The 14898-nt window shown below is 45.6% G+C and overlaps 1 protein-coding gene across 6 annotated transcripts in view; it reads right to left on the reverse strand.

Annotated features, from left to right (window-relative positions):
- LOC134225355 (protein CBFA2T2) overlaps nucleotides 1-14898 on the reverse strand; it is a 391241-nt gene that overhangs the window by 4422 nt on the left and 371921 nt on the right. For 4 of the 6 annotated variants that reach the window (XM_062705350.1, XM_062705348.1, XM_062705349.1 and 1 more), the window contains 5 exons: nucleotides 6471-6637; nucleotides 6209-6383; nucleotides 5706-6116; nucleotides 5463-5645; nucleotides 5286-5393 (listed from right to left, as the gene is read on the reverse strand). In XM_062705350.1, coding sequence (XP_062561334.1) covers nucleotides 5286-5393; nucleotides 5463-5645; nucleotides 5706-6116; nucleotides 6209-6383; nucleotides 6471-6637 — 1044 coding nt within the window. Of the gene's footprint in view, nucleotides 1-5285; nucleotides 5411-5462; nucleotides 5646-5705; nucleotides 6117-6208; nucleotides 6384-6470; nucleotides 6638-14898 lie in introns of all 6 variants that reach the window. The other 2 variants (XR_009983226.1, XM_062705351.1) reach the window with 2 other exon arrangements.

Raw genomic sequence — 14898 nt, forward strand, 5'->3', positions numbered from 1 at the left:
CCCTTTAATTTATCGATATCCCATGAGGTGGACGAATTTCGGTCCCGCACGGTACTTCGTCCTCGTTTTCTCGACTTACCTGGCACTTAGCATCAGTATTGTTCTTCATTCAGTCAGTCGTGAGTTTTTTTATAGCCATTGCGCTCCTTCTCAACAAAACGCCCGCTTCAATTTTTTAACCTTTTAGCAGTTTCACAGGATTACACTCCTCCAAAAAGTTCAATAACATATTTCATTTTCCTTTGGCTTATGTTTTCGCATCTTAACTCCTTGCTTCTCCATCCGTCGGTGGTACTCGTCCAAAAGCCTCTGGTTTACGAACTCACTCGTCTAGTCAGCATCAGGCCGACTCTCCAATGTCATCACCAGTTCTTCTCACGACTCCGGAAAATCATCGGTAGACAACCTGTCGAACAGCTCTTCGAATTTGAACAGATGCTCGGGTTACAGAATTTCTTCAAAAGCGACACTTTTCGTAACATTTTTATCTGTCCCCGTATATCTATTGCCGAAACTGCATCTTTAACAATAGGCAAAAGATAATCGATGCCTTTGTCATCTGGTTTTTCTTCGATCACATCGCAGTCTTTAGCATTTAGGTTATGATTCACTTAACGATCTATTTTACAGATCTACATTGATCAGACACTCATGTTTTATTTCCACGGTTTTTGTTTTTTTTTGACGTAGGACTACGTCTGTGTTTTCTATATTGGGGTACACTTTACGATTGCGAAAATTGCGAATTATGCTCTGCTCACGTAATTTTAAATTGAAAACAATTTATTTAATAGCTTCAAAAATGAAATTTTTATCACGGTATAGAAGTATTTAACTAAAAAACATCATTCCCGCCATGCACCTATTTCAATACCGACTGACATGCACCGACTGGTATGAGGGCGAATATGAGCAGTTAGTTGAGGAGAAGAATGCAGCATGGGCGAGATTGCTGCAACACCGCACGAGGGCGAACGAGGCACGATACAAACGGGCGCGGAAAAGACAAAACTCGATTTTTCGGAGGAAAAAGCGCCAGCAGGAAGATCGAGACCGTGAAGAGACGGAGGAACTGTACCGCGATAATAACGCACGAAAGTTCTATGAGAAGTTGAACCGTTCACGTAAGGGCCACGTGCCACAGCCCGATATGTGCAAGGACATAAACGGGAACCTTCTTACAAACGAGCGTGAGGTGATCCAAAGGTGGCGGCAGCACTACGAAGAGCACCTGAATGGCGATATGGACCTAGGAGCACGCGCGCAGGACATGCGACTTCCGGTTCCGAATCTCCAGGAAATCCAGGAGGAGATCGGCCGGCTGAAAAACAACAAAGCTCCTGGAGTTGACCAACTACCAGGAGAGCTGTTTAAACATGGTGGTGAAGCACTGGCTAGAGCGCTGCACTGGGTGATTACCAAGGTTTGGGAGGATGAGGTTCTGCCGCAGGAGTGAATGGAAGGTGTCGTGTGTCCCATCTACAAAAAGGGCGATAAGCTGGATTGTAGCAAATACCGCGCAATCACATTGCTGAACGCCGCCTACAAGGTACTCTCCCAAATTATATGCCGTCGACTAACACCAATTGCAAGAGAATTCGTGGGGCAGTATCAGGCGTGATTTATGGGTGAACGCTCTACCACAGACCAGGTGTTCGCCATACGTCAGGTATTGCAGAAATGCCGCGAATACAACGTGCCCACACATCATCTATTTATCGACTTCAAAGCCGCATATGATACAATCGATCGGGACCAGCTATGACAGCTAATGCACGAAACGGATTTCCGGATAAAATGATACGGTTAATCAAGGCGACGATGGATCGGGTGATGTGCGTAGTTCGAGTTTCAGGGGCATTCTCGAGTCCCTTCGAAACGCGTAGAGGGTTACGGCAAGGTGATGGTCTTTCGTGTCTGCTATTCAACATCGCTTTGGAGGGAGTAATATGAAGGGCAGGGATTGACACGAGTGGTACGATTTTCACGAAGTCCATCCAGTTATTTGGTTTCGCCAACGACATTGATATCATGGCACGTAACTTTGTGAGGATGGAGGAAGCCTACATCAGACTGAAAAGCGAAGCTAAACGGATTGGACTAGTCATCAACACGTCGAACACAAAGTACATGATAGGAAGAGGCTCAAGAGAGGTCAATGTGAGCCACCCACCACGAGTTTCTATCGGTGGTGACGAAATCGAGGTGGTTGAAGAATTCGTGTACTTGGGCTCACTGGTGACCGCCGATAACGATACCAGCAGAGAAATTCGGAGACGCATAGTGGCTGGAAATCGTACGTACTTTGGACTCCGCAAGACGCTCTGATCGAATAGAGTTCGCCGCCGTACCAAACTGACTATCTACAAAACGCTTATAAGACCGGTAGTTCTCTACGGACACGAGACCTGGACGATGCTCGTGGAGGACCAACGCGCACTGGGAGTTTTCGAAAGGAAAGTGTTGCGTACCATCTATGGTGGGGTGTAGATGGCGGACGGTACGTGGAGGAGGCGAATGAACCACGAGTTGCATCAGCTGTTGGGAGAACCATCCATCGTTCACACCGCGAAAATCGGAAGACTGCGGTGGGCCGGGCACGTAGCCAGAATGTCGGACAGTAATCCGGTGAAAATGGTTCTCGACAATGATCCGACGGGAACAAGAAGGCGAGGGCACAGCGGGCAAGGTGGATCGATCAGGTGGAGGACGATTTGCGGACCCTCCGCAGACTGCGTGGTTGGCGAAGTGCAGCCTTGGACCGAGCTGAATGGAGAAGACTTTTATGTGCAGCACAGGCCACTCCGGCCTTAGTCTGATAATAAATAAATAAACCTATTTCAATAACATTAAAAAACAGTCAATCCTATGCCTGTACCTATATCAATAATACTGTTTCCAACATAAAATACGCACACTATTACTTGTGTGTATACGTAACTATATGATTGCAGTGATGTCGAATTCTTCCATGTTTTGTATTTGAGTTAAAATATAATTACAAAATTGTAGTTTTTGTTGTAGTTTTCCAACTTATCAGATAATTTTATGTTTGTCATAGGTTATCTTTTCGATATAGGGACACGGCAGGTATTTTCGTCTGTTCGTCATAGTCTCGAAAACCAATAAGAGACGCTTTTTTGTAAAACTCATGCGTACCAAATCGTAAGCTCAGGAGAAACGTTCTGCTATAGTGGAGTTCTAGCAAATGTACGTTGCTTTCGTTGGTTTTAGCCCCTATGACGATGGACGGAAATACCTGCCGTGTCCCTACCTTTTTTTTTATTTTTATTTTATTTTATTTTTTTTATTTTTTTTATGAGTTTCACAACAAAAGTTCATTCAAGCATTTTTGAAATAAAAATCTATGTCGGCAACCCTTGCAGATACTGCAAGCCATGTAAACAGTTTGGAATACGGACAAGGATAATTGAGACGTTGTTCGAAGGAAACCTACATCAAACTATAGGAAATCGCGTTGGTTTTTCAAATATAATTATATTTATAGTGAAAATGTGATGTACTTTATGTGTTGTGAAGTGAATTTTGAAGGGATAGAATTGTTTTAGGTTGAAATTGAATGGAAAACAACATCGTGAAAACAGATGAATCTGCTAGTAACAATCGAGCAGTGCATCAAACCAACAGCTCAGAGGTAGGAAAATGAAAATAAATGTGTTTTATAATTTTGTTTGAAATAATTCAAGTTTTGTGAATTAAAAAATAACTTAAACAAAATCTTGAATAATATTCCAAACATTCAAGAATGTGTTCCATCCATTATAGTGTACATACGATGTGAGAAATTGTAAATAAATGGATTTTTTATTTGGTTTAACGACGGTTGGGATTAATATACGGGCTGTTATTAATATGGGAACAGATACCCTATGTGCCGCCAATCGAACCGTCAAAAAACACCAGCCAATCGAGCAAGAGACCTGTCAAGCAGGAAAAAGTTCGGCTCAAATACTGAAAACGGCTAAATTCGATTTAGTACCATTTATGAATGAACAAATTTTGAATGCATTTTACATTTGTTTTCAATAATATATGTAAAACAATGATGCAATTGCTTTGTTTATTGGATTATATTGTCATGTGATGCGAACATATGAAATAATGGTATGTGAAATTTTACCTGGATAATCCATTTCATCCTTTTCATGTGCTGTTCTCTAATGAAGAAGATTAACTGCAGTGTTGGCAGAGCTACATTTTCTATCCGCGTTTCTCTTACTGAATTGATACAGTGCAAAGCCGAGTTAAAGCCGCTAACAAAGCTGGATTTTTCTCACAATCCATACGTTAAACCTAACTTCGGAAGTGGTGCGCTGTTTTCATTTGGTGATGTGCTATACAGCGCACCACTTCCGAAATTAGGTTTAACGTATGGATTGTGAGATAAATCCAATTTCGATAGCGGCTATAATTCGGTTTTCTACTGAATTTATAATATCAAGGCCTCTAGTCAGCCCTATGTTTCCTATACATATGTTCCACATATGTTGCTGCAACTTCTATGTGGCCAGATTTCGTCACAATGAATTTGCAATTGAATTGAAAAACAATTTTTGTCTGACTTTTTGTCTTTGGTTTGGCTACTCGGGTTCGGGTTCTCTTTTGAAAATGTTCTTGCCTTTTTCGGAAGTTTTCTTGTAGAAAACGTGTTGGGGAAAATATTTTGGCGGATTTTGTGCGAAAAGATTTTTACGAGTTTTATAGAATACTCTTCGAAAAATCAATCAAATAACAAAAAAACTTTGTTTTTGGAGTGAAATGATAGCCTTTCGGTAAAACTTTGCTGTACGAGAAAGACAAAAAAATGTATAAACTCTGAAATTCCTGAAACACATGGAAATTTTGATCACAAATTATTGATGGTTTTGGTGGTTAGAGATTAACCAGATAAAGATATATGAAAAATGGTGAAAAAATGTCATAAAAATCTGCTGACCAAAAGCAAAAAAAAACTTTGGAGACATTAAGTTAAGAGACATTAAGTCGAGTCAAGTACGAGACACTGAAGACGGCCTTACTGTTGAGGTAGAAATACGTATCTGTCAAGATACAATTAAGTGGTGGAATTCAATGGGAACAATACAAACTCGTCTTATGACAAGTGAAGACATTCCACTAAAAAGCTCAAAATAGTTTTCTTGACATTAATTTGTTTTTTAGATTTTCTTTGGACAAACTCCAACTCGGCAGCCCCAATGGATATGAAGTTCTTATCTGGAGAGTCCGGATCGTGAATTTTACCGCCTTAACCAACATTCAATTACCTGATGGTGCTGGTCCCAGTCCTTGTGCTGACAGAAAGATCCACAATACCGGGCTAGGTTGCATCCCGAGCACGTCTCGTTAGCTTTTCGACCACAATTCCAGCACGCCTGTAAGCAGATAACAACTGGGATTTAGAGAGCTACGCTCTGTATTACACCCAAGGTGGACGCTATTACAAGAGTACTAACGTTCTGGCTGCCACCGGTTGGGCCGTCCACATCCGGATCGGAGCCTCCACCCCGGTGGATGTCGGTGAACATCTTTTCCATCTTTAGCCGTTCCTGGGCGAACATCTCGATGGTTCTCGCTTCCGCTGCCGCAACCGCCCGTTGAATCTCGATCACCGCTTGTCGTTTGACCTGCGATTAAAAGTTATTAATGGTGGCCCTCATTTCCACATTTACTTCACCAAACTTCACCTGATTAACCGACTCCTCGGCACTCCGTCGGAACTCGGCAATCTTTTCCTCCGTCTGCCTCTTAATATCCGCTATCGAGTTATCCTGGTGGTCACGAGCCTGGTGCGTCTCGATTCCTCGCTGCTGCAGGATCGAAATGGCGCGCTTTGTCTTCTCAACCATCGCCGATATGCACGTCAACATGGTGTGGATGTTTTTCCATTCTTCTTCACCGCCACCGCCCCCACCACCAGCGCCGGATACACTTCCGGCGCTGGTAGGGGCAGCCCCAATGACACTGTTACTGCTGCCACCACCACCTCCACTACCACCTCCTCCGCCACCACTTCCACCTCCTGGAGGAATTCTCGGCGGCCGGTGACTATCGCCGGAGGGTATTCGCAGGTCACGCTCGTCTCGGTGAATGGAATGCTAGAATGTTCGAAAAATCATACGTGATTTAGTCAAGTTAGATTTACATGTGAGAAATAAGAACATTCTATTTATTTAGACCAACTACTTACCAATCCCTCGGAATGTGGATGAAGCCCTCCGTTCTGGTACTCGAACAGGGCCGGATGTGTGGGATAGAGCTGTGGAGTTCCGGAAGCCAGCAGTAGTGACGGGTGCGGACGTTTGGTCGGTGGTAGTACGTAGTCGGCCCATTCCGGCGGTCCCGATGGGTGAGTATCGTATAAGCTGTTTCGACACATAGGAAAACAGATGAAATAACACTCCATGATGGGTCATCAAATTGGGGGAGAGAGTGATAGAAAAAGAGCTTACTTATCGGACGCTCGTCGTTTGAGTCCCAATCCGTTGACACTGGGTGCCGGGATCGGTGTCGTTGAGCTGTAGCCTTCGTGTGATAGGAAGATATCGGCTGTGTCGGCGAGATTCTGGACGTACTCCATCACACTGGTTTCATTCGAGCGGACATACTGCGAGGGAGTCTGCAATGACCAGAGAAAAGCATTGTGTTGTAGCCAACGTCCAGTTCTATAGTAGCTTCGATTCAACATTTCGAATCCAATCATTCGGAAAGAACGCACTATTCCAAATCCGATAAAGACGACGACAGCCCGTACCACCACCGGACTGGTGAGCTGAGCTGGGAAAAACTATAAACAGCCACCAGCTGGTACACACAATAATGATGAAGTGCTGTCAAAGCTAATCCGATCCGTTCCGTATAAGAGTCTACGATTGGGGGTAGGTTGTAGGAGTCGCAAAAATGGCTCCCATCCATGCACACATGTTGAAACAAAAGCTTGGTCCGTTGCGAGCTGGTCGGTTGGTCGATTGGATGAAACAGAGAACGGCACTTAAAAACAGCACATGCACCCCATTCCAACTTCAAGTGAGCAGCAGACTTGGACGACTCCCATTCCTAAAATCGCGTTCGTCGATGATTGGGAAGGGCGGAGGTGGAGGAAACGTTTTCCATCCGGCGGACCGGGCTCGGCTGAGGAAAAGAAAAATCACCATAACCAAACGCTTTTTATTACTATTCTTAGACATTGAGAGTATTGAAACCGTTTATAAATGTCGCGTCGTTACGAAATAAAAATTGCAATGCATTTTATTTAATTGCTCAAATGCAAAAGATTGGTTGTTTGTGATTGTAAATACTTGGTACGAAAGGCATTTATCTTCTTCTGCACCATATTCTTCTTCAATTACAAGTTATTACTCATTCTTTGAAAAGTTCTCATTCTTCAGCTTTGATTGATGAGATGGGTATGTATTATTTTGCATGAAGTTAAATGCATAATAATAAAAACTCTTAGAAGATTACTGAAAAGATTAACCACAGCCTGGGCCACATGTAAGGGCCACGCCACATGTTACAAACAGGAAGCTTCTCAAGATCAAGTGTAAGGTGATCTCCAATGGGAATGGTATAGATCTTTTCAGCCAAACGGCCCTTTCGGCCAAATGACCCTTTTGGCCAAATGACCCTCTCGGCCTAATGACCCTGGTCGAATGACCATTTCGGCCTAATGACCCTTTCGGCCAACTGACCTTTTCAGCCAAATGACCCTTTCGGCCAAATGACCCTTTCGGCCAAAAGTCCCATTCGGCCAAATGAGTTTCGACCTAGTGGAATTCAGCCGAATGGGTTTCGTCCAAATGACCCTTCCCCCTCCAGAAATTCCTCCGAGAGTTCCTCCAGGAATTCCTGCGGAAGTTCCTCCAGGAATTCCTGCGAAAGTTCCTCCAGGAATTCCTGCGGTAGTTCCTCCAGGATTTCCTGCCGAAGTTCCTCCAGGAATTCCTGCGGAAGTTCCTCCAGGAATTCCTGCCGAAGTTCCTCCAGGAATTCCTGCGGAAGTTCATCCAGGAATTCCTCCGGAAGTTCCTCCAGAAATTCCGGCGGAAGTTCCTCCAGGAATTCCTGCGGAAGTTCCTCCAGGAATTCCTGCGGAAGTTCCTCCAGGAATTCCTGCGGAAGTTCCTCCAGGAATTCCTGCGGAAGTTCCTCCAGGAATTCCTGCGGAAGTTCCTCCAGGAATTCCTGCGGAAGTTCCTCCAGGAATTCCTGCGGAAGTTCATCCAGGAATTCCTGCGGAAGTTCCTCCAGGAATTCCTGCGGAAGTTCATCCAGGAATTCCTGCGGAAGTTCCTCCAGGAATTCCTGCGGAAGTTCCTCCAGGAATTCCTGCGGAAGTTCCTCCAGGAATTCCTGCGGAAGTTCCTCCAGGAATTCCTGCGGAAGTTCCTCCAGGAATTCCTGCGGAAGTTCCTCCAGGAATTCCTGCAGAATTTCCTCCAGGAATTCCTGCGGAAGTTCCTCCAGGAATTCCTGCGGAAGTTCCTCCAGGAATTCCTGCGGAAATTCCTCCAGGAATTCCTGCGGAAATTCCTCCAGGAATTCCTGCGGAAATTCCTCCAGGAATTCCTGCGGAAATTCCTCCAGGAATTCCTGCGGAAGTTCCTCCAGGAATTCCTGCGGAAGTTCCTCCAGGAATTCCTCAGGAAGTTTCTCCAGGAATAACTCCGGAAGTTCCGCCAGGAATTCTTCCGGAAGTTCCTCCAGATATTCTCCCGGAAGTTCCTCTGGAAGATCCTCCAGGAATTCCTCCGGAAGTTCCTCCAGGAATTCCTCCGGAAGTTCCTCCAGGAATTCCTCCGGAAGTTCCTCCAGGAATTCCTCCGGAAGTTCCTCCAGGAATTCCTCCGGAAGTTCCTCCAGGAATTCCTCCGGAAGTTCCTCCAGGAATTCCTCCGGAAGTTCCTCCAGGAATTCCTCCGGAAGTTCCTCCAGGAATTCCTCCTGAAGTTCCTCCCGGCAATCCCCCCGCTGTTCCTCCAGGCATCCCTCCGGAAGTCCCATCAGGAATTCCTCCGGAAGTTCCTCCAGGAATTCCTCCGGAAGTTCCTCCAGGAATTCCTCCGGAAGTTCCTCCAGGAATTCCTCCGGAAGTTCCTCCAGGAATTCCTCCGGAAGTTCCTCCAGGAATTCCTCCGGAAGTTCCTCCAGGAATTCCTCCGGAAGTTCCTCCAGGAATTCCTCCGTAAGTTCCTCCAGGAGTTCCTCCGGAAGTTCCTCCAGGAGTTCCTCCGGAAGTTCCTCCAGGAGTTCCTCCAGGAATTCCTCCGGAAGTTCCTCTAGGAATTCCTCCGGAAGTTCCTCCAGGAATTCCTCCGGAAGTTCCTCCAGGAATTCCTCCGGAAGTTCCTCCAGGAATTCGTCCGGAAGTTCCTCCAGGAATTCCTCCGGAAGTTCCTCCAGGAATTCCTCCGGAAGTTCCTCCAGGAATTCCTCCGGAAGTTCCTCCAGGAATTCCTCCGGAAGTTCCTCCAGGAATTCCTCCGGAAGTTCCTCCAGGAATTCCTCCGCACCTTCCTCCACGCACTCCTCCGGCAGTCCCTCCACGAATTCCTCCGGAAGTTCCTCCAGGAATTCCTCCGGAAGTTCCTCCAGGAATTCCTCCGGAAGTTCCTCCAGGAATTCCTCCGGAAGTTCCTCCAGGAATTCCTCCGGAAGTTCCTCCAGGAATTCCTCCGGAAGTTCCTCCAGGAATTCCTCCGGAAGTTCCTCCAGGAATTCCTCCGGAAGTTCCTCCAGGAATTCCTCCGAAGTTCCTCCAGGAATTCCTCCGGAAGTTCCTCCAGGAATTCCTCCGGAAGTTCCTCCAGGAATTCCTCCGGAAGTTCCTCCAGGAATTCCTCCGAAGTTCCTCCAGGAATTCCTCCGGAAGTTCCTCCAGGAATTCCTCCGGAAGTTCCTCCAGGAATTCCTCCGGAAGTTCCTCCAGGAATTCCTCCGGAAGTTCCTCCAGGAATTCCTCCTGAAATGGCTCCATTCCTACAGCAATTCCTCCGAAGTTCCTTCTGGAATTCCTCCGGAAGTTCCTCCTGGAATTCCTCCGGAAGTTCCTCCAGGAATTCCTCCGGAAGTTCCTCCAGGAATTCCTCCGGAAGTTCCTCCAGGAATTCCTCCGGAAGTTCCTCCAGGAATTCCTCCGGAAGTTCCTCCAGGAATTCCTCCGGAAGTTCCTCCAGGAATCCTCCGGAAGTACCTCCGGAAGTTCCTCCAGGAATTCCTCCGGAAGTTCCTCCAGGAATTCCTCCGGAAGTTCCTCCAGGAATTCCTCCGGAAGTTCCTCCGGAAGTTCCTCCAGAAATTCCTCCGGAAGTTCCTCCAGGAATTCCTCCGGAAGTTCCTCCAGGAATTCCTCCGGAAGTTCCTCCAGGAATTCCTCCGAAGTTCCTCCAGAAATTCCTCCGGAAGTTCCTCCAGGAATTCCTCCGGAAGTTCCTCCAGGAATTCCTCCGGAAGTTCCTCCAGGAATTCCTCCGGAAGTTCCTCCAGGAATTCCTCCGGAAGTTCCTCCAGGAATTCCTCCGGAAGTTCCTCCAGGAATTCCTCCGGAAGTTCCTCCAGGAATTCCCTCGGAAGTTCCCCCAGGAATTCCCTCGGAAGTTCCCCCAGGAATTCCATCGGAAGTTCCCCCAGGAATTCCCTCGGTAGTTCCCCCAGGAATTCCTCCGGAAGTTCCCCCAGGAATTCACGAATACCTCCGGAAGTTCCTCCAGGAATTCCTACGGAAGTTCCTCCAGGAATTCCTACGGAAGTTCCTCCAGGAATTCCTACGGAAGTTCCTCCAGGAATTCCTACGGAAGTTCCTCCAGGAATTCCTACGGAAGTTCCTCCAGGAATTCCTCCGGAAGTTCCTTCTGGAATTCCTCCGGAAGTTCCTCCAGGAATTCCTGCGGAAGTTCCTCCAGGAATTCCTGCGGAAGTTCCTCCAGGAATTCCTGCGGAAGTTCCTCCAGGAATTCCTGCGGAAGTTCCTCCAGGAATTCCTGCGGAAGTTCCTCCAGGAATTCCTGCGGAAGTTCCTCCAGGAATTCCTGCGGAAGTTCCTCCAGGAATTCCTGCGGAAGTTCCTCCAGGAATTCCTGCGGAAGTTCCTCCAGGAATTCCTGCGGAAGTTCCTCCAGGAATTCCTGCGGAAGTTCCTCCAGGAATTCCTGCGGAAGTTCCTCCAGGAATTCCTGCGGAAGTTCCTCCAGGAATTCCTCCGGAAGTTCCTCCAGGAATTCCTCCGAAAGTTCCTCCAGGAATTCCTCCGGAAGTTCCTCCAGGAATTCCTCCGGAAGTTCCTCCAGCAATTCCTCCGGAAGTTCCTCCAGGAATTCCTCCGGAAGTTCCTCCAGGAATTCCTCCGGAAGTTCCTCCAGGAATTCCTCCGGAAGTTCCTCCAGGAATTCCTCCGGAAGTTCCTCCAGGAATTCCTCCGGAAGTTCCTCCAGGAATTCCTCCGAAGTTCCTCCAGGAATTCCTCCGGAAGTTCCTCCAGGAATTCCTCCGGAAGTTCCTCCAGGAATTCCTCCGGAAGTTCCTCCAGGAATTCCTCCGAAGTTCCTCCAGGAATTCCTCCAGAAGTTCCTCCAGGAATTCCTCCGGAAGTTCCTCCAGGAATTCCTCCGAAGTTCCTCCAGGAATTCCTCCGGAAGTTCCTCCAGGAATTCCTCCGAAGTTCCTCCAGGAATTCCTCCGGAAGTTCCTCCAGGAATTCCTCCGGAAGTTCCTCCAGGAATTCCTCCGGAAGTTCCTCCAGGAATTCCTCCGGAAGTTCCTCCAGGAATTCCTCCGGAAGTTCCTCCAGGAATTCCTCCGAAGTTCCTCCAGGAATTCCTCCGGAAGTTCCTCCAGGAATTCCTCCGGAAGTTCCTCCAGGAATTCCTCTGAAGTTCATCCAGGAATTCCCCCGGAAGTTCCTCCAGGAATTCCTCCGGAAGTTCCTCCAGGAATTCCTCCGAAGTTCCTCCAGAATTCCTCCGGAAGTTCCTCCAGGAATTCCTCCGGAAGTTCCTCCAGGAATTCCTCCGGAAATTCCTCCAGGAATTCCTCCGGAAGTTCCTCCAGGAATTCCTCCGGAAGTTCCTCCAGGAATTCCCCCGGAAGTTCCTCCAGGAATTCCTCCGGAAGTTCCTCCAGGAATTCCTCCGGAAGTTCCTCCAGGAATTCCTCCGGAAGTTCCTCCAGGAATTCCTCCGGAAGTTCCTCCACGAATTCCTCCGGAAGTTCCTCCAAGAATTCCTCCGGAAGATCCTTCTGAAATTCTTCCGGAAGTTGCTTATGGAATTCCTCCGGAGGTGCTCCAGGAATTTCTCCGGAAGTTCCTCCTGCAATTCCTCCGGAAGTTCCTCCAGGAATAGTTTCTCCTGGAAATTCTCCGGAAGTTTCTCCTGGAGTTCCTCCGGAAGTTCCTCCAAGAATTCCTCCGGAAGATCCTTCTGTAATTCTTCCGGAAGTTGCTTATGGAATTCCTCCGGAGGTGCTCCAGGAATTTCTCCGGAAGTTCCTCCTGCAATTCCTCCTGGAATTCCTCCGGAAGTTCCTCCAGGAATACCTCCCGTAATTCCTCCGGTCTTCCAAAAGTTTTTCCAGGCATTCGTAAGGAAGCTCCTCCAGGAGTTCCTCCAGGAATTTCTTCGGTAGTGCTTCCACGAATTCTTCCGATAATTCCTTCAAAAATTGTACTGGAATTCCTTCAGAGGTTCCTATGTAAATGCTTCAGAATATTTGCTCAAGAAATTCCTGAGAAGTCATGTAACTTCTTGAAAAATTACTCATAGGATTTCTCCACCTCCCGGAAATTCTTTAAGCTTCTTCTTTAATTGCGAAATCTAGATCTAGAAAATCTTAAGCGCATTCCTCTGGGAATCGTTCTACATTTTTTTCCTCAAAATTTTTCCAAGGATTCTCCCGGAAAGTCGATCGTAAATAAATTATTCTGGTACTTAATATTCCGGATTTTTTTTAAAGAATCCTTCCAATTTTTTTTTCAAAACACCTTCAGAATTTCTTCAAGAATTCACTTCGAAACCCTCACGAAATTTTTCAGAAAATTCTCGCACTTTTTGTTCAGAGACTTCTTTAGAAATTTTGATGATGATTGAGATTTTGATGATCAATGCATGAAGTATTTTGTGAAGAAATTCGCTTTCCTGGTTTGAAATACAGAAGATTTTTTTTATATAAATTCTTGAACGAATTTCGTGTGGATTCCTCGATGGACTTCCTAAAACAGTTTCTGTGAAAATTCTAAAAGTAGACGTACTAGCGTATGAACTAATAAAGAGTTTAAAAGAATATTATTGAGTTTCCAAACAATTTTTAAATGAAATTCTGAAATATTTTCAGAACGAAATATTCTAGTACGTACTGCCGAAGAAGTTCTAAGACCCAAGCAGCACACATGTGGTTTCTGCATCCTATATATAAATAAATTTGGTTACATTTTTGTTGCAGCAACCAAATAAGTCTAACTTGTGCTGCTAGGGGAGCAATTTCTTGAATTCCTAAGGAACAATTCCCTTATTTTCTGAAAGATGTATTTTGTTGAACAAATATTGTTTTGTATGATCGAGCATACCTTACACAACAAGGGTTCCAGTAGTTCTCCAACAAACAATTCAGGCTGAATAAGCTACTTTATTGAAGCCTATTTTTATTCAAATGAATCGAATCGAAATGTGCAACTATAAGAATAATTCCAATCCACCGAAGATGAATTAATCCAGGTTCCAATTCTTGTGCATTTGACCAGCCGGTCCGAAATGGCGTAGGGCAAAACTTTCAAATCCTGAGTGTTCCGCAGTTCGTTCCGTAGTCTCTGTATTAGCGCAGAACGATGTTTGGATCCGTTTTCTTGTCGTTCACCGCGCGTGCAACACCGCCGGCTGCTGCAGAACACAAGAACGAAACAGTTCATCATTCGTATTTCAACGCCATCAGCATCCGGTTCGTCAAAGCAGGTCTGAGCACCGGGCCTCCCTCCCCCATCAACAACCCTTGCAGTTTTTGAGCATTCGAAATATGTGGGAAACAAATACCACGATGACGACGACGATGCCGATGGCGAACAAGTCCGTACATTTAGTTCTTTTCAACTTGGTGAGCCCCCACACCGAACTGATCCGGTCAATGAAAAGCATTGCAAATAGTGGCGGCGAATTTTAGCATCGTTTTTAAGCTCCATTCTGATGCCAGTAGCACGTGTGCGAGTAGTTACTGTTCTAGATGGAAGACAGGCAACACGTGCTGGCTTTGTAGATTGCTTGATCCTGCTTTCTAAATAACGATAGCGATGACGATGACTCAGATAGCGGAATTTAGAGATTTTATTTGTTTTCCATTGAGTTTTATTATCTAACAGCAAATGATGCAAGTAAGGTATATGTTTTAAATGGATAAATAATTGAATAAAATTCACTCTGTACATTGGCGCAAAAACCTAAACATTTCAACATACAAAGGTTTCAGTTTGTAGTTACGCTCTGGTTTATAAAATTTGGTTTTGAATTTTTTACTCTCCAATTAGGTTTTGTATACAGTTTTTTTTTGTTGGGGCGTAGAACCACTGCGTCTATTGAGTTGAACTTTTGTGGTAAATATAGTTTGTTTAGTATTTTCTTTGTTAATTTTGGCAAATATGAAGTCGTTTCTTTCTAATTTCAGAATTTTACCTCAACTTCCCTGAAAGATGAATCCTTTTTGAGCTTGCTACATCACTGAATTGGATCACTTAATGCTTCACCAGCGTTGGTCCCAATACCTTAAAGCAATAATAACACCGGCTTTGTCCTTACGCTATTTGTGTTTGTTTGTCTTGCGTTTCTTGCTCGTAGAAGCTTTCTGGTAAGCCTCAAAAACTGAACAAAAAAGCGAAAAATAATCCAACCGACAACTTAAAAT

This window comes from Armigeres subalbatus, chromosome 3, assembly GCF_024139115.2.
Source record: "Armigeres subalbatus isolate Guangzhou_Male chromosome 3, GZ_Asu_2, whole genome shotgun sequence".
Lineage (NCBI taxonomy): Eukaryota > Metazoa > Arthropoda > Insecta > Diptera > Culicidae > Armigeres > Armigeres subalbatus.